Below are 19,513 nucleotides of genomic sequence, written 5' to 3'. Positions count from 1 at the left end.
GAACTTATCATAGAGAAGGCCCTGCCCAGCTCTTTCCCTTTGTAGCATTCAGATAACTGCTGAATCAATGGCACTTGCTTCTTGTGGTTGTCTAGATGCCTGCTGTTGTAGGTAAAGCCCTCTCACATTAGCTGTTCTTTATAAATTATGCCAGTATTACTGTATTATTATTATGTATTACTCCAGAAACAGTCATTTATGGCATTTTTAAGGCAATGGTTCCCAAACTGCGGTCTGTAGAAAGCCAGCAAAGGGCTTCTTTGTAGTTTGCAGTTTCCGGGCTTTTTGTTTCCAAAGTCTAGATCACATTAGGACAAACATAAATATGGTTTAAACACTGCCCTGCTCTACATTTAGCTTAGCAATAGCTCCTTGGAGTAGCCTGTTGTTAGCCATATAGGCCATGTTTATTCCCAAATGGTGACACCCTTGTGAATGCATGTGAATCAGAGAGGTGGCCCAGGAGGCAGTATTAAAATATAACATGCTATCCTAAGTCTGAAAATCCTATTGTAACACATTTGAGTATTTGCTGTGACTTCTGGAAGCTCTGAGTGTGGTCTGTCATTGTAGAGTGATTCAAATTCACCTCTCCATCTTCTTGCCTCCAAGCTATCACATGAGAGAAGAAAATCAGTCCATGCAAACTGTATGAGGTGGTCTCTTCCCTTCCACCTTACTACCTGGCTGACTGGGAGCTCTCCTCTTGCCTGCCACAGTGTCAGAACTCCACTCCAAGAGGGATAGAGATAACTGTGTTCCCAGAAGAACAGGAAACTTAGTCTAACAGCTTTGCAATAGCTAGGCTCTCATTCAGCACCTGTGAAGTTGATGTAAGGTCAGAAGTCAGCCCAGGACCCTCAACTTTTCCTAGATGCGTTCCGCAAAAGAGTGCTGAGTGGGGGAAGCGACTGTATGAGATGTCTCTGGTTTTTAGCTGCTCTGTAAACCTTGCAGGTATGATGTGTAGCTGTTTTTTAACCAGGATTTTACTTCCACTTCGGTGTTCATACATGCTATGACACACAAACACATACGCTAGTTCAGGACAGTCAGATTTGCTGTGGCTTTTTTCTGAACAGGTCACAAAATGGCTACTCTGTAACATTAAGCACAATACTGAATTAGGCTGCTGAGAAAATGAAAAAAAAACCAGCATAAAGAACTACTGTAATGAAAGTCTAAAAGAGCAGAAGACACGTACACAGTTTGCAGTTAAGGTTATGTCTTTAACAGCTTGCTTGAATAATTCTAGCTAGCAATGTCTGCTTTATTCCAAAGTGGCAGCCTATATTCTGTATCATCTTTCAAGACTGAGATGATATAAGGCAATTCATAGTGTTTTGTGACCTTCTGCACCAGTAGTCCATCTTTTTGGCATTGAAACTGATCTTAACCAACTCGGCATTTTATCACCTAGGAGTGTGCAAGTAGATCAAAGAAGCACCTTCTACAACAACAGTGGAGTGATTTAGTTTAGTCACACTGTTCTCCAAACTCACTGTTTCCTACAAGCTGATGAGGCAAACCTCTTCTCTGCTTGATGTCACATAAGGCACACTGAAAGGCTGTGAGAGACAGATGTTCTATATTTTCACTTCATATGCAAAACCCTGTTATATTCTTTATTTGCGTTCAATTAGAAGCCAGAGCCTGATGAATACCTAATGTAGGAAATGGGGAAAAGATTTGCCATCAAGCATACACTTTGCTTGTGGTGGATCTCTGTAACCTGCTATTGTGCCTTCCTGTAGTGATTTGGTCATTTTTACTATATTATTTACACCTGCACAGAGGTGACGAGTTAATAGGTGAAAATTGGAGTTATGTCCCTGGGTTTAGAAATGTTGCCTTTCTTCATTCCTTTTAAACAGCCATTCTGCAGCTGCAAAATTCCCTTAAGTGGCTCAGTTTAATATAAAATGCTACAATATTTTATATTAATTTTCCCTTCTGATACATGTTCTGCCTTGTTTGATCTTGGGAAGCTCACAGTTTTCTCAGCAATCCAGAGTAAAAAATGAGCAACTAACTCAGCAGACATAAAACTGTAGTGTTGTCAAGAAGGAAAGCTTCAAATTAGAAATATAATATGAAGCAGAAGTGGCAGACTTCCAGAATAGAAGCAATGGCTGCTGTGACCCTGGGAGAGCATACCAGGGTAGTGTAACATTAGGGGAGAGATGGAAGTAGTCTAAAGCCCTAGACATTAGACAGGCATAAGCAAAGCTGTTTTTCTTCACGGCAGCATAGGGTTTCCAAGACTTCTAAGGAAAGAGATAGAAATCTCTTAACCTCCTAAACTTGGATATGATGAGAAGCCTGCTTTGTTATATCTTCCATCCCTTTTCTCTCTGTGCACCACTCCCACTGTTCTGGGGAACACACAACATTTCTTTCCTTTGAAAGTTTTCCCCTGCCATTATGAGAGTAAGAAAATTAAAGATGTTGGGGGGGGGGGAGGCGTTAAGAGAGAAGTGCAACTAGGTGAAAGGATGAAGCTAAGCCTGTCACATACAGTTGCCTAATCTTCGTGTTTTCTCTGGGAATCTCTGGCACAGAAGCAAATTTAGAGAAACGACTTTTTAGTGTTCAACAACATTAAGTGCCTCACGATAAAAAGAAATCTGTCATGGTTTCCTGTGAAGGTAATAGGAATTTCAGAGAATTACATCAGTTACTTCTGGACAGTTCCTCCAGACCAAGCCTGCTTCTGATGGGCATTTTCTCAAGACTCTGTAAGAAGCAAGCTGAAAGCCAGAATGAATCATGGTGTTGGTAGCAACAGCCCATCCCCATCAGAAACAATTCTTGGCCTCTCTCTTAGTATGTCAAAAGCTGTGGAAACATGTGGCAAGCCCCATGTGCTGAGGAAATGCTGAACTGGTATTTGGTTATTTTGAGTCCCGCTGCAGGTTAGGGAAGGACTTGACAGAAATCTGCTAGGTGGTTTTCCAAACAGTGCACTGTTGATGTTCTTGATTTCTGAAGCCTGCTTCTGACAGATGACTTGAGGATTTGGGATGTGAAACAGTTTTTTTAATTATTCTTTTATTATTATATTTAAGAGAATTGCTGGCTGGTAACTGCATACAGAGTGTTTCCTCACCAGCCCCCTGCAGGACAGCAAACCAGTTCTGCGTGGGGACAACAGATTCAGGAGGAAGCTCCTTGTTTTTAACTGTCCTCTTCCTCTTTTTTCTGTTTTCTTTTTTTGTTGTTGTTGTTTTTGTTTGTTTGTTTGTGGTTTTGTTTTCAGTTTTGGTTTGTTTTGGTTTGTTTTGGGTTTTTTTGTTTTGGTTTGGGGTTTTTTTGTGTTACTATTTCCCAGCTCCCTGGGTTAACGGCCTCCTTTCCTTCATGACGTAGAAGGGACGCTTGAGGCCCCTGCACAGTCTGGGGCTCGAGCAAGCATTCCTGCCTCCTCTCAGCTACCCTGACACCTTTCAGCTACTGACAGCGTCCCGCAGCTCAGCCCCTGCTGCAGGAGGACCTCCACCAGGGAGCCCTGGGTGCAGCCCTGCCCATTGCGCACCTTTCCCTCACAAGGCCAGCGCAGGCACTCTCTACACTCCAAGCTCTGCACTGCAGCCTCCCCTCTCATCGGCTCTGTCTGAGTGCCTACGCTGGCCACCGCCGGGGCAGCCAGAGCAGAGCTCCCAGACCGGGCCCTGGTCACAACACAAGTCCTCACCATCCCCGACCCGCCCTGGTCACCGCGCTCCCCAGGGGCAGGTTTTTACCCACTCAGGGCTGGCACCGCCCCTCCTGGCTCCGGCCCCTGTGAGTCCCTGCCCGCGTCAGCTGAGCTGCCGGCTCCGGGACAGGGCCTGTCGAGGACTTGAGGCTCCCCCAGTGGCTCTCGCCGCTCTGAGTTGAGGCTCCTGGACGCTGAGCTTCACCCCGCTCGGGTGTTGAAGGCGTCCTCTCTGGAGATACTCACCTCAACAATAAGATTGTTAGGCCTGGTAAAGACCTTAAGATCACCCAGTTCCAACCCCCCTGCCATGGGCAGAAACACCTCACACTAAACCATGCCACCCAAGGCTCTGTCCAACCTGGCCTTGAACACTGCCAGCTTCCTTGGGTGACCCATTCCAGTGCCTCACCACCTCACAGTAAAGAACTTCCTCTGTATATCTAACCTGAACTTCCCCCCTTTAAGTTTGAACCCATTACCCATTGACTTATCACTACAGTCCCTAATGAAGAGTCCCTCCCCAGCATCCCTATAGGCCTCCTTCAGATACTGGAAGGCTGCTCTGAGGTCTCCACGCAGCCTTCTCTTCTCCAGGCTGTACAGCCCCAACTTTCTCAGCCGATCTTCATATGGGAGGTGCTCCAGTTCCTGATCAACCTCATGGCCTCCTCGGGACTTGCTCCAACAGCAATTGCTACAGAATCCCCCCAGATGTTAGGAAATATTAAGAATGTAAAATACTGGATCTGCAGTAATGAAGGGATGGAAACATCAATGGCATCCATGAAACTGGATCTGGCTTTCAGAAATGCTGAGTCCCCACATGTCCTAGAGACTTCACATGGCACCGAGAATATCCAGCACTTCAACAATAAAAAAAAAAAAACAAATACCAAAACTTTTGGAAAACAAAGTTGCTTGGAAACCAAGCTTGGTTGTCCAACAGACCTTCCTTTTTGTTCTACTGCAATTCAGTGGCTGTGTTCCTCTCCTCTTTGTGGTGTTCCCAACTGCTCAGATGAGACGTTAAGACTCTGCACTTGTTTGACTAAATTAGATGATGCAGGGAGTGGGAAGCAAAGTGAGCAAGGCTCCTGTTCTGCCTACCCAGAGAGAACGATAACATCATATGCTTGTAGTTCATCTTTGAATATACAACCAATGGGTTTCACTAGGAAGTACATTCCTCTCAGAACTAACCTCTTAAGAAGAAAAACATCATGGAAAGAATTAAAACAACAAAATGATCACATCATACGCACCTCACTGAAAGCCTTGTTAATGCCAACAACCAAAAGGGGTCCCAGACTAATCCATGGTGTGAACCTCAGTTCAGCTCCTTCCTGTTTAACATTCCCATCTCATTACTCCACTCATCACAGGAGGATGACTTTCAACAGGCAGAAGCCCTTCCATTCCCCTCGCCTCACTGCCCTACCAATAGAACAAGGAACACTCTCCCAAATGTCCACATAGAAGATACTCTAAGCAGCACACAGCTGGCCTACTGCTGAGCTGTCCTCGCTGCTCCTCACAACCTCCTCCTGAGTTAACAGAGCAGACCCTTCAATAAACATCTCCACACTGTGCATGTACGTAGAACAAAAGACACCTACAGGATGAATTCCAAACCCACCAAGAAATGAAGACAGAGGTCTAAGCTGTCATACCAAGAGCTACCTTTACCTTGGCAGACACCACACTGTGGTAAGCAAGATTTGCTACATCTGTGGATATTCGTTGTAATAACTATGTTATACGTTGACTATACATTCAGCCCGACGTTCAAGTTCCAGTTGTTAGGAGATGGTAAGAAACTCATGTATTTGACAGACAATCCAAATGCAATGCTTAAAAGAGCATTTTAGTATTGTTTCGTAAGAACTGAAACCTTAAGAGCATTACTTACTTGTGTACTTCTCTAAGCATGTCAATTTATCAAAGCATTTAATTGGTTCGTTTAAAAAAGAGAAAACAAACTTACTCATGAACAAACTACGTTTAGGAACCTAAGAGCTGATTTTACAAGGCTCTTGGGTGCCTAAAAACTCAGGCAAAAACTGAGTGGGAATTTTCTCCTTCCATTGAGACTGAAGGAAAGTTGGCACCTAACCTGTCCCACACTGAGTGTAACTTTCTTACCTGGACTGCTGGATTATTAAGTGTCTGCGAAGGACTGGATGCAACTCCTTCAGCACTTAAACCTGTTTAACCTACTCAATGTCTTTAGAATTTATAAATTAAGGGCATTTTTTTTCTTTCATTTCCTAGCCGGTTTTTCCGATTTTGAAGGCAGCAATTGACAAAATTACAGGTCAATTCCATCAGCTAGCTCATACTGAAGCCAAAACAACCAGACTTCAAGAACAAGACTGTTCCCTATAGACATTTGGTATAGCAGACGTCAGTGGCATCTTTGAAATCAGAACTAAGCCTGAAAATTAAAGATGCTTTCCCTCACTCACTGCAAAAATATAAACTTCCACTCATCAAAATTAATCAACATGTTCTGAATGTTTTAAAATTTATTAAAAACTTAAAATAGGCGAAGCATAAAACGTAATTATAAACTGTCAAAGAGCCGACATTTCAGGTATTTTTATTTATTTGCCTACAACACGGATTTTGTGTTTACTACTGCTGAAAGGATGGCACGGCCACAATGGAACTCAGGGAAAAGAGAAATCATGGAAGCACAGAATGGTTTGGGTTGGAAGAGACCTTCCACTAGCGTAGGTTGCTCCAAGCCCTGTCCAACCTGGTCTTGAACACTGCAACAGATGGGGTAGCCACAGCTTTGGTGGGCAACCTCTGCCAGGGCCTCACCACCCTCACAGGGAAGAGCTGCTTCCTAGGAGCTCATCTCAATCTCCCCTCTTGTCAGTTTAAAGCCATTCCCCCTTGTTCAGTCACCAGAGGCCCTTGTCACAAGACCCTCTCCAGGTTTCTTCTCAGCCACTTTAGGCACAGGAATCTGCTCTAAGGTCTCCGTAGAGGCTTCTATTCTCCAGGATGAACAAGCCCAGCTCTCTCAGCCTGCCTCCATAGCAGAGGTGCTCCAGCCCTTGGGGCATCTTTGTGGCCTCCTCTGGGCTCCCTTAAGCAGAAAGACCAAATACAGACCGAACACCTAACTGCTGATGTAGCCCTAATAACCTGTGTTTATTTTTAATCATAGTATTGAAGTAATAATTCAGTTTGGGACAGACTGATAAAAATTCCCTCCTTTGATGCTGGCAGATTCATTGCTTTTAATTTTGCTCCTTGGAAAGCTGCTTGCAGCTGGAATGTGGGGGGGGGGTTACTTTTTAAAATGTACACGGCATTGTGGTTCTCTGCTCAGTTTAGGAGTTGCATTTGGTTTTTACATCCAAAACATAAACTCAAGAGCACCAGTAGACCTGGAGCATTCTCAGTTGTTACACACAGCTGTTTTATGTGATCACAAAAAGCATGGTGAGCTTCACAAGTCCCCAGTACAGCCACAGAAATTGTGTTATTCCTCTTCCTTGTCCTCCTTCTGCATTTACATTTTCTCAACAAGGACCTGAGGGGAGACGGTTTACCTTAAGTCAGAAGTGAAATCATAGTAAAGGCTTAGCTGACAAAACCAAACCCCGCCGTAAATAACCTGTTCTTGGCAAACGGCAGCATTTCTAGCATCAGGCAGTGACTTTCCAAGGACTGTACTGGTGTGCACCGGGATCAGTGTGGCATTTCAAGTCACGTATGTGACACAGGTGCTTAAAGCTGCTTCGGTGCAGAGCAGGTCCGGTTACATGTGCTGCTGCACCGTACCGGCAGGCTTCACTGTACCGATGATGGCTGCAGTGCACCTGGATGAAAAGATGCACAGGCTGTGCTCAGACGATGCTCCCGGCTTAGGGCGCGGGATGCCCTCAGGGCTTCAAGTGCAGGCGGTCCCTCTCTTGCTCCTTCCGCAGCAGCTCGGCCGCGAGCGGCAGCCGTTCTCGCAGCACCGCGTACCTGCAAGCACCGTGACATTCCGCAACGCCCTCCCCCCCAGCGGCCGTGTCTCCCGAAACGAGCTCCTGGGCACCGGGTGCACCGCGCCTGGCCTCCGGCCTGCGCCCGCCTCGGAACCAGGGCCGTGGCCGGGTTGGCTGCCGGTGCCGCTACGGGAGCAGGCGGGAGGGGCGACAGCGAACCCGCGTTCAGCGCCGAGCGCGCTGCGGCGACCGGCTGCAGCGGAGGGAGCCGGGCCCGCTGCTCGGGGCCTGCCGCCGCCCAGCTGCGCGAGCTCCCGGCTCGGAGGTGAGGGCTCGCTGCCACGGGCCCGACGCTCCCCCGCGGAGCACCCGCCAGCGCCGGAGAGGTCCGGGGCCGAGCCCGGCGGGACTTCGCTCCTCTTCCTCCACCGGCGACACCGCAGCCGTTTCCGGCCGGGCGCGGCTGCCGGCGGAGGTAGGCGGTGGGGAGGCGGGAGGAGCGGGAGGGACGGCCGCGGCGGGAGACGCCGGCTCAGCCCGAGGGGACCGAGAGCAGCGGCGCTGGGACCTCGCGAGCCCCTGCGCTGCCCGGGGAGCTTCCCCCTCATCCCGGCCCGCTGTCGCCGGGTTTGCGTTTGCGGCGGCCGGGAACGTTCCAGAAGAGGCCGCTGCGGCAGGCAGGCGCGGTGGGGAGCGGGGCCGGTGGGCCGCGGCTCACAGGCCGGCGGGTGGCGGGAGAGCAGCGGGGCCCTGGGGCGGGCGCGCCCCGGCCCCTGGTCCTAGCTCAGCTCTTCCCCTGCTCGTACCCCGCCGCTCCAGTCTTTGGGACCGTCCCGGGCTTTAGAGCGTCCTTGGGGTACGGCGAGAAAGGCACGAGAAACCTGAGCGGGTGAGCTCGCCTTTGTCTTTCTCATCCGTGGCTGCCCCGTATCTGGCAGTGTCCGAGGCCGGGTTGCACGGGGCTTCGACCAGCCTGCTCTAGTGCTCTAACGGTGGCAGGGATTGGAACTGTGTGAACTTTAAGGTCCCTTGCAACCCAAACCAGTATGCGATTCTGTATTTTATTCTGGTGGAAATCCCTTTAAATAAAAAGGCTACTATGATGCTTCTTAAGAATAATTTAATGAAAACAGAGGACCAGCTGTTCAGAGGCAGTCAAGAAACCAGGGCTGAAATGGCAACCCTAATCCTGGTATAGTATAAAAAATGCAGATTTAACTCCCCTCTTTTAAACTCAGAGTAATCTTGCCATGCTTTCCCATTCTAGGGCACCAGGAATTACTAATTGTGAACAGTTTACCTGTTCCCTTAAATCTTGTTTAGGCATCGGATTCACTTCTTACAGAAAGGAATAAATAACTCAAGAATTACCGCTTAAAAGCAACAAAGACTAAAGTGAGTACTTTGGAGATCTTTGAGTTCACAGTAATGTATTTTCTTGTACTCCTCTTTTGAAGGACTAAATCAGGTAAAAAAAAAACAAAACAAGGTAAAATTCTTCAAAGTGCCCTAGCTACTTTGGCAACACCTATATGGCATTCACAGAAGGCAGTTAAAGCACTTAAACATGATTATATCCCCTAAATAAAACAGTCACCTGGAAATTTTAACTAGTGATACATTAACGTAAGGGAAGCCTAATTCCCTGCAGTGATTCTGAATTCAGTCAAGTGCAGAATAATTCAACATTACATAGCAAGTCAGTGGCAGGATAGTGCATTAATCTCATCCTGACACACACACCCCTTCCCAGCAACACACAAACAAACAAAACAAAACCCCAGACATCAACCCCAAAACAATACTTAATTGGCCTATGTTCGCAATTAGTACAGATAACCAGTAATTGTTATGTTGAAGTATGCAACTGTCAAAGTAAAATTCATTACACTAAAAAGCCTGCTCTGGAAAGGTTTATTCTCCATACTGTATCTCTGCTCTTAGCTCTTTGGAGAGGTAATTTATCAGCACTCCTGTCAGCTTCTGCTGGAGACTAGCATTTCCCATTACAAGAGCAGTCAGCTGAGCAACGTCAGTCCAGTCTAAGCTCCTGAGAATAACAATGGCTTCATCGTAGAGTTTCTGCTGCTCAGCAGGAGGCAATTCCAGTAAAATCTGAGGGACTGGCCTGAACTGTCCACTCGTCATCCAGGCACCAAGTAAGCCACCAAATGCTCCTCCTAGAACAGAGGGAGAGAGGTGTTACTCCTTGCCAACTGATGTTAAAACCTGAACTTCTGTCCACAGCCTTCACCAGCAGTGGTCCCATCTGTATTAGGAATCAATGTGGAGTTACGTATGTCTACTGAAACTCCATTCATACCCAGTGCTCAAAGCACCAAGGATTTTTAAAGCTTTTTACATCCACAGCAATCACAAACCAACTGTTTGCACAATCAAAGCTAATGGCTTCAAGCAAGAGAAATCAGAAACGAAACAACACTCCTTAGGGCTCTCGTCTCTTTATGGTAAGCCCTACCAGTAAACAAAACCATGCCCAAGGAAAACACTGGACATTTACTTTATCAGTGCCATTAGCCCATAGTCTCTTGCCAGAGATTCCCAGACTGACCCAAGCTTTCAGCTTCTCTACAGCCACACACTGCAGCCTCCTGCTCCCATAAAGTCCACCTGTCAGGGACCAAACCATCAGCTTTGTGTGCTTAGACACATTCACACTTTCATCTGCCAAACCAACAGCCCACCCCAGCTGGCCAAGAAATGCTCTGCTATGCAGACTGGTTCAGAGGGTTTCAAAGATGCCACTGTCTCAGCCTTAGACCTCTGGATGGCCTCCATTTTGCTGCACAGGAGTCCAAGTCAGCAAGGTCACTACCACGCTAGAAAGAAACACACATGCCTTTCTGATGCACACCTTGTTTCTAAAAAGCTGACAAACAAAAAGGCATCTTGTTAAAAGCCATCTACATGAAATCTAAACACTGCATGCGCCTTTTCTTCAACCCATACCTACACACAAGCTTCTTCGTTTCTCCACGCAGGAAGTTAACCACAATTCTTGTTCCTAAAGCAAAACACTTACCTACAGCGATTCCAGGTGGACCTCCCATCAGACCCCCAATAAAAGCTGTTGCACCTGCCAGCAGTGCTCCTCGACCAGAGTGCTTGACAGCAGCTTTCATCCCCTTCTCCTGGGAGAGGTGGCAGAACAGCTGCATCACATCATCAACATTGATGGGCATCTTGGCTAGGCAAGATCCTGGAAAAGATACTTTAAATTACCTCCAGATTGCTGCAGCAAGGACTAAACCTTGTTACTAAATTAATACTAAGAAAAAGCACAGACACTAAGAATACAGATTGAAACATTCAAAACATTCAAAGTACATTGAAAACAATAAAACATTTTTTATTTTTGTGAAAACCAAGCCTACTTGCAAACAGCTAATGACTGATAGAAATGGAAAGAAAACCATGTGGAATACAGGAAAATCTGATTTTATGAGAAATTAGAAGACCAAACAAGGGGAAGCACCAGCAATGAGAGACAGGATTCAGTTCCTCCCATCAGTGAGACAGAAAATTATTGGTGTTTGTCCTGTGCCTCCTTAGCATGACCTCAGACCAACCCAACCACCTGAGTGCTGACAAGCATTTGCTGCTTCTCTTTGGGCCAAATCCAGCCAACATCTCGTGCAGAGCACCTCAGTATGAAGCCTCTGCAACACAGGCAGGACAACAGAAGGTGGAGAGCTGACAACACAACACAACAGCTCTTGATAACAGTAATCATGTGCTTTCCCCTGCTCAAGCTGACTGACTTCCACAGTTTCCTAAACCAATCTAATTGTAATACACATTAAGGGATGCTTTGTGAGCAGAAACACCTGAAGGTGAAGCATCAGGATGTCCAAGGAAAGCGACCTGCATTGCTCCATCCACCACGCTGACATTACTGGCAAACAAAAGGGGTCCCAGACTAATCCATGATGTGAACCTCAGTTCAGCTCCTTCCTGTTTAACATTCCCATCTCATTACTCCACTCATCACAGGAGGATGACTTTCAACAGGCAAAAGCCCTTCCATTCCCCTCGCCTCACTGCCCTACCAATAGAACAAGGAACACTCTCCCAAATGTCCACATAGAAGATACTCTAAGCAGCACACTGCTGGCCTACTGCTGAGCTGTCCTCGCTGCTCCTCACAACCTCCTCCTGAGTTAACAGGGCAGACCCTTCCATAAACATCTCCACACTGTGCATGTACGTAGAACAAAAAGCACCTACAGGATGAATTCCAAACCCACCAAGAAATGAAGACAGAGGTCTAAGCTGTTGTACCAAGAGCTACCTTTACCTTGGCAGACACCACACTGTGGTAAGCAAGAATGTGGGTAAGAAGGTCCACACACAACTACTAGAAAGCGACCTGTGTAGATCTTCAAAATGAAACTCCAACACACCAGGAAATAGTTATGAAGGAACCAATGCCCAGGATAAAACCCATGACAATGTCTTCTGTCTCAGCTGTACAGCAACAGCTCTACCTGTACTGCAACTTCTTAGAACATCAGCACTACAGCAAAACTAAACAAAAAGTCCTTGGCAGCTGAAACATACTAAAACTTCACAAACAATAGCATGCACAAAGATCTGATGATTAAGCAGGCCTTAAGTTCATTATTTGAATAATAGCTGGAATCAAGATATTCCCACTCATAAAGGAAGGCTACATCACTGGTCTTGATTTGAGTAGCATTCGTGCTCTTATATTATTTTCTCAAAATCCTACCTTTATTGTCCAACCCAGGATTTTAAAATCTGCAAAATAGGTGGTCTGATTTGAATCATGACTGGCATGCCCAGCCAGTAGAACTTGGTTTAAATAAACCAGTTGTAGTCATGCTCTGTATCTGCACTCTTCAGTAATTTTGCTAGGGCAGGGTTCATTCCCTATAGACACTTGCTATAGCGGACATCAGTGGCATCTTTCAAATCAGAACTAAGCCTGAAAATTAAAGATGCTTTCCCTCACTCACTGCAAAAATATAAACTTCAAAAGTAATCAACATGTTATGAATGTCTTAAAACTTATTAAAAAAATTAAGACTAAAATAGGCTGAGCACAAAATGTAATTATAAACTTAAAGAGCTGGCATATTAAATGCTGGCATTTAAATTATTTTTTTTATTTATTTGCCTACAATACCGATTTCATGTTTACTACTGCTAAAAGGATGGCACGGCCACAATGTAAATCATGGAAAAGTGAAACCATAGAAGCACAGAACGGTTTGGGTTGGGAGAGACTTTTCACTAGAGCAGGCTGGTCGAAGCCCCGTGCAACCCGGCCTCGGACACTGCCAGATACGGGGCAGCCACGGATGAGAAAGACAAAGGCGAGCTCACCCACTCAGGTTTCTCGTGCCTTTCTCGCCGTACCCCAAGGACGCTCTAAAGCCCGGGGCGGTCCCAAAGACTGGAGCGGCGGGGTACGAGCAGGGGAAGAGCTGAGCTAGGACCAGGGGCCGGGGCGCGCCCGCCCCAGGGCCCCGCTGCTCTCCCGCCACCCGCCGGCCTGTGAGCCGCGGCCCACCGGCCCCGCTCCCCACCGCGCCTGCCTGCCGCAGCGGCCTCTTCTGGAACGTTCCCGGCCGCCGCAAACGCAAACCCGGCGACAGCGGGCCGGGATGAGGGGGAAGCTCCCCGGGCAGCGCAGGGGCTCGCGAGGTCCCAGCGCCGCTGCTCCCGGTCCCCTCGGGCTGAGCCGGCGTCTCCCGCCGCGGCCGTCCCTCCCGCTCCTCCCGCCTCCCCACCGCCTACCTCCGCCGGCAGCCGCGCCCGGCCGGAAACGGCTGCGGTGTCGCCGGTGGAGGAAGAGGAGCGAAGTCCCGCCGGGCTCGGCCCCGGACCTCTCCGGCGCTGGCGGGTGCTCCGCGGGGGAGCGTCGGGCCCGTGGCAGCGAGCCCTCACCTCCGAGCCGGGAGCTCGCGCAGCTGGGCGGCGGCAGGCCCCGAGCAGCGGGCCCGGCTCCCTCCGCTGCAGCCGGTCGCCGCAGCGCGCTCGGCGCTGAACGCGGGTTCGCTGTCGCCCCTCCCGCCTGCTCCCGTAGCGGCACCGGCAGCCAACCCGGCCACGGCCCTGGTTCCGAGGCGGGCGCAGGCCGGAGGCCAGGCGCGGTGCACCCGGTGCCCAGGAGCTCGTTTCGGGAGACACGGCCGCTGGGGGGGAGGGCGTTGCGGAATGTCACGGTGCTTGCAGGTACGCGGTGCTGCGAGAACGGCTGCCGCTCGCGGCCGAGCTGCTGCGGAAGGAGCAAGAGAGGGACCGCCTGCACTTGAAGCCCTGAGGGCATCCCGCGCCCTAAGCCGGGAGCATCGTCTGAGCACAGCCTGTGCATCTTTTCATCCAGGTGCACTGCAGCCATCATCGGTACAGTGAAGCCTGCCGGTACGGTGCAGCAGCACATGTAACCGGACCTGCTCTGCACCGAAGCAGCTTTAAGCACCTGTGTCACATACGTGACTTGAAATGCCACACTGATCCCGGTGCACACCAGTACAGTCCTTGGAAAGTCACTGCCTGATGCTAGAAATGCTGCCGTTTGCCAAGAACAGGTTATTTACGGCGGGGTTTGGTTTTGTCAGCTAAGCCTTTACTATGATTTCACTTCTGACTTAAGGTAAACCGTCTCCCCTCAGGTCCTTGTTGAGAAAATGTAAATGCAGAAGGAGGACAAGGAAGAGGAATAACACAATTTCTGTGGCTGTACTGGGGACTTGTGAAGCTCACCATGCTTTTTGTGATCACATAAAACAGCTGTGTGTAACAACTGAGAATGCTCCAGGTCTACTGGTGCTCTTGAGTTTATGTTTTGGATGTAAAAACCAAATGCAACTCCTAAACTGAGCAGAGAACCACAATGCCGTGTACATTTTAAAAAGTAACCCCCCCCCCACATTCCAGCTGCAAGCAGCTTTCCAAGGAGCAAAATTAAAAGCAATGAATCTGCCAGCATCAAAGGAGGGAATTTTTATCAGTCTGTCCCAAACTGAATTATTACTTCAATACTATGATTAAAAATAAACACAGGTTATTAGGGCTACATCAGCAGTTAGGTGTTCGGTCTGTATTTGGTCTTTCTGCTTAAGGGAGCCCAGAGGAGGCCACAAAGATGCCCCAAGGGCTGGAGCACCTCTGCTATGGAGGCAGGCTGAGAGAGCTGGGCTTGTTCATCCTGGAGAATAGAAGCCTCTACGGAGACCTTAGAGCAGATTCCTGTGCCTAAAGTGGCTGAGAAGAAACCTGGAGAGGGTCTTGTGACAAGGGCCTCTGGTGACTGAACAAGGGGGAATGGCTTTAAACTGACAAGAGGGGAGATTGAGATGAGCTCCTAGGAAGCAGCTCTTCCCTGTGAGGGTGGTGAGGCCCTGGCAGAGGTTGCCCACCAAAGCTGTGGCTACCCCATCTGTTGCAGTGTTCAAGACCAGGTTGGACAGGGCTTGGAGCAACCTGCGCTAGTGGAAGGTCTCTTCCAACCCAAACCATTCTGTGCTTCCATGATTTCTCTTTTCCCTGAGTTCCATTGTGGCCGTGCCATCCTTTCAGCAGTAGTAAACACAAAATCCGTGTTGTAGGCAAATAAATAAAAATACCTGAAATGTCGGCTCTTTGACAGTTTATAATTACGTTTTATGCTTCGCCTATTTTAAGTTTTTAATAAATTTTAAAACATTCAGAACATGTTGATTAATTTTGATGAGTGGAAGTTTATATTTTTGCAGTGAGTGAGGGAAAGCATCTTTAATTTTCAGGCTTAGTTCTGATTTCAAAGATGCCACTGACGTCTGCTATACCAAATGTCTATAGGGAACAGTCTTGTTCTTGAAGTCTGGTTGTTTTGGCTTCAGTATGAGCTAGCTGATGGAATTGACCTGTAATTTTGTCAATTGCTGCCTTCAAAATCGGAAAAACCGGCTAGGAAATGAAAGAAAAAAAATGCCCTTAATTTATAAATTCTAAAGACATTGAGTAGGTTAAACAGGTTTAAGTGCTGAAGGAGTTGCATCCAGTCCTTCGCAGACACTTAATAATCCAGCAGTCCAGGTAAGAAAGTTACACTCAGTGTGGGACAGGTTAGGTGCCAACTTTCCTTCAGTCTCAATGGAAGGAGAAAATTCCCACTCAGTTTTTGCCTGAGTTTTTAGGCACCCAAGAGCCTTGTAAAATCAGCTCTTAGGTTCCTAAACGTAGTTTGTTCATGAGTAAGTTTGTTTTCTCTTTTTTAAACGAACCAATTAAATGCTTTGATAAATTGACATGCTTAGAGAAGTACACAAGTAAGTAATGCTCTTAAGGTTTCAGTTCTTACGAAACAATACTAAAATGCTCTTTTAAGCATTGCATTTGGATTGTCTGTCAAATACATGAGTTTCTTACCATCTCCTAACAACTGGAACTTGAACGTCGGGCTGAATGTATAGTCAACGTATAACATAGTTATTACAACGAATATCCACAGATGTAGCAAATCTTGCTTACCACAGTGTGGTGTCTGCCAAGGTAAAGGTAGCTCTTGGTATGACAGCTTAGACCTCTGTCTTCATTTCTTGGTGGGTTTGGAATTCATCCTGTAGGTGTCTTTTGTTCTACGTACATGCACAGTGTGGAGATGTTTATTGAAGGGTCTGCTCTGTTAACTCAGGAGGAGGTTGTGAGGAGCAGCGAGGACAGCTCAGCAGTAGGCCAGCTGTGTGCTGCTTAGAGTATCTTCTATGTGGACATTTGGGAGAGTGTTCCTTGTTCTATTGGTAGGGCAGTGAGGCGAGGGGAATGGAAGGGCTTCTGCCTGTTGAAAGTCATCCTCCTGTGATGAGTGGAGTAATGAGATGGGAATGTTAAACAGGAAGGAGCTGAACTGAGGTTCACACCATGGATTAGTCTGGGACCCCTTTTGGTTGTTGGCATTAACAAGGCTTTCAGTGAGGTGCGTATGATGTGATCATTTTGTTGTTTTAATTCTTTCCATGATGTTTTTCTTCTTAAGAGGTTAGTTCTGAGAGGAATGTACTTCCTAGTGAAACCCATTGGTTGTATATTCAAAGATGAACTACAAGCATATGATGTTATCGTTCTCTCTGGGTAGGCAGAACAGGAGCCTTGCTCACTTTGCTTCCCACTCCCTGCATCATCTAATTTAGTCAAACAAGTGCAGAGTCTTAACGTCTCATCTGAGCAGTTGGGAACACCACAAAGAGGAGAGGAACACAGCCACCGAATTGCAGTAGAACAAAAAGGAAGGTCTGTTGGACAACCAAGCTTGGTTTCCAAGCAACTTTGTTTTCCAAAAGTTTTGGTATTTGTTTTTTTTTTTTTATTGTTGAAGTGCTGGATATTCTCGGTGCCATGTGAAGTCTCTAGGACATGTGGGGACTCAGCATTTCTGAAAGCCAGATCCAGTTTCATGGATGCCATTGATGTTTCCATCCCTTCATTACTGCAGATCCAGTATTTTACATTCTTAATATTTCCTAACATCTGGGGGGATTCTGTAGCAATTGCTGTTGGAGCAAGTCCCGAGGAGGCCATGAGGTTGATCAGGAACTGGAGCACCTCCCATATGAAGATCGGCTGAGAAAGTTGGGGCTGTACAGCCTGGAGAAGAGAAGGCTGCGTGGAGACCTCAGAGCAGCCTTCCAGTATCTGAAGGAGGCCTATAGGGATGCTGGGGAGGGACTCTTCATTAGGGACTGTAGTGATAAGTCAATGGGTAATGGGTTCAAACTTAAAGGGGGGAAGTTCAGGTTAGATATACAGAGGAAGTTCTTTACTGTGAGGTGGTGAGGCACTGGAATGGGTCACCCAAGGAAGCTGGCAGTGTTCAAGGCCAGGTTGGACAGAGCCTTGGGTGGCATGGTTTAGTGTGAGGTGTTTCTGCCCATGGCAGGGGGGTTGGAACTGGGTGATCTTAAGGTCTTTACCAGGCCTAACAATCTTATTGTTGAGGTGAGTATCTCCAGAGAGGACGCCTTCAACACCCGAGCGGGGTGAAGCTCAGCGTCCAGGAGCCTCAACTCAGAGCGGCGAGAGCCACTGGGGGAGCCTCAAGTCCTCGACAGGCCCTGTCCCGGAGCCGGCAGCTCAGCTGACGCGGGCAGGGACTCACAGGGGCCGGAGCCAGGAGGGGCGGTGCCAGCCCTGAGTGGGTAAAAACCTGCCCCTGGGGAGCGCGGTGACCAGGGCGGGTCGGGGATGGTGAGGACTTGTGTTGTGACCAGGGCCCGGTCTGGGAGCTCTGCTCTGGCTGCCCCGGCGGTGGCCAGCGTAGGCACTCAGACAGAGCCGATGAGAGGGGAGGCTGCAGTGCAGAGCTTGGAGTGTAGAGAGTGCCTGCGCTGGCCTTGTGAGGGAAAGGTGCGCAATGGGCAGGGCTGCACCCAGGGCTCCCTGGTGGAGGTCCTCCTGCAGCAGGGGCTGAGCTGCGGGACGCTGTCAGTAGCTGAAAGGTGTCAGGGTAGCTGAGAGGAGGCAGGAATGCTTGCTCGAGCCCCAGACTGTGCAGGGGCCTCAAGCTTCCCTTCTACGTCATGAAGGAAAGGAGGCCGTTAACCCAGGGAGCTGGGAAATAGTAACACAAAAAAACCCCAAACCAAAACAAAAAAACCCAAAACAAACCAAAACAAACCAAAACTGAAAACAAAACCACAAACAAACAAACAAAAACAACAACAACAAAAAAAAAAAAAAAGAAAACAGAAAAAAGAGGAAGAGGACAGTTAAAAACAAGGAGCTTCCTCCTGAATCTGTTGTCCCCAGAAGAACCGGTTTGCTGTCCTGCAGGGGGCTGATGAGGAAATACACTCATGCCGTGAACAACCGCCTGGTGCACTGGTAAAGAAGATCTCTACTGGCGCTGCCAGGAAAAAGTGGTGGGTCATAGCGGTAGAAGACTCTACTTTGAAAAGCACAGAGGCACTCATCTGTTGGCCTGACCCGGTCTCAAGGGAGGTGTGCTGCCTACCAGGGGCACGGATCACGGATGTGGCAAAGAGGCTGTCTGCTCTAGTAAGTCCCACTGCTCTAGTAACCCACTTCCAGTGATTCATGTGGGTGCTAGGGATATAGATAGCAGTAGCCTAGGGAACATAAAGAAGGACTACAGAGCCCTGGGAGAGGTGGTTAGGGGCTCTGGAGCTCAGGCAGTCTTTTCGTCAATTCTCCAGGATAAAGGGGAGAACCTTAAAAAGGCCAGGAGGATTGGCCAGGTTAATAAATGGTTGAAAGAGTGGTGCCATAGTCAGGGGTTTGGGTGTCTTGAACAGGGGACCCAAGTTTGTAGGCCAGGTCTACTGGGCGCTGGTGGAGCTGAAAGGTTTTGGTAGGAGGCTGGCCAGACTGGTCAACAGGGCTTTAAAGTAGATGTGTTGGGGGAGGGGGGCATCATTCCATCTCAACACACCCAGTCAGTTGCCAGCACCTATAATAAATGCCCAGAGCAATGTAGAGATATTCCAGCCACTTCAGCCAATGAGCCAGCTTCATTTGGAGCTCAGCTCAGATGCCTCTGTACAAATGCCCATAGCATGGGGAACAAACAAGAGGAATTAGAGATGTGTGCACGTTTACAAGAGTATGATATAATAGGCACCACAGAAACATGGTGGGATGGCTCCTATGACTGGAGTGTTGGAATGGAAGGTTACAGACTCTTTAGAAAAGACAGGCCTGGTCGGCAGGGAGGGGGAGTTGCTATTTACGTTAGGGATAGGCTGAACACTATGGAACTCTGTCTGGGGACAGGTGAGCAGTCAACAGAAAGTTTCTGGGTCAGGGTTAAAGGGAGAACAGCGATGGGAGACATTACTGTAGGGATCTGTTATAAACCACCTGATCAAGAGGAATC

General features: G+C 48.1%; 2 protein-coding genes across 4 annotated transcripts in view; one reads left to right on the top strand and one right to left on the bottom strand.

The window, feature by feature from the left end:
* Window positions 1–7,521: 7,521 nt before the first annotated feature.
* LOC133218149 (uncharacterized) overlaps window positions 7,522–19,513 on the top strand; it is a 32,214-nt gene continuing 20,222 nt past the window's right edge. The window contains exon 1 of the mRNA XM_061364289.1: window positions 7,522–8,125. Within this exon, the coding sequence (XP_061220273.1) occupies window positions 7,522–8,125 (604 nt within the window). The remainder of the gene's footprint in view (window positions 8,126–19,513) is intronic.
* CUNH19orf12 (chromosome unknown C19orf12 homolog) lies at window positions 8,754–13,802 on the bottom strand. Of its 3 annotated transcripts, none has more exons than XM_061364293.1 (3): window positions 13,435–13,802; window positions 10,694–10,870; window positions 8,754–9,830 (listed from the first exon to the last, which is right to left on the bottom strand). In XM_061364293.1, the coding sequence occupies exons 2-3, from the start codon at window positions 10,851–10,853 to the stop codon at window positions 9,565–9,567; spliced, it is 426 nt and encodes a 141-aa protein (XP_061220277.1). In that variant the 5' UTR covers window positions 10,854–10,870; window positions 13,435–13,802; the 3' UTR covers window positions 8,754–9,564. The 3 variants fall into 3 exon arrangements, with proteins under 3 accessions (XP_061220277.1, XP_061220278.1, XP_061220276.1); XM_061364294.1 differs by having other exon boundaries at window positions 10,694–10,802; XM_061364292.1 differs by having other exon boundaries at window positions 13,585–13,602.

The sequence above is a fragment of the Neopsephotus bourkii genome, unplaced genomic scaffold (genome assembly GCF_033783945.1).
Source record: "Neopsephotus bourkii isolate Nb327-2 ecotype Australia unplaced genomic scaffold, CSIRO-AGI_Nbou_v1 NB_1204, whole genome shotgun sequence".
Lineage (NCBI taxonomy): Eukaryota > Metazoa > Chordata > Aves > Psittaciformes > Psittacidae > Neopsephotus > Neopsephotus bourkii.
This window is presented reverse-complemented; position numbering and strand designations above follow the sequence as displayed.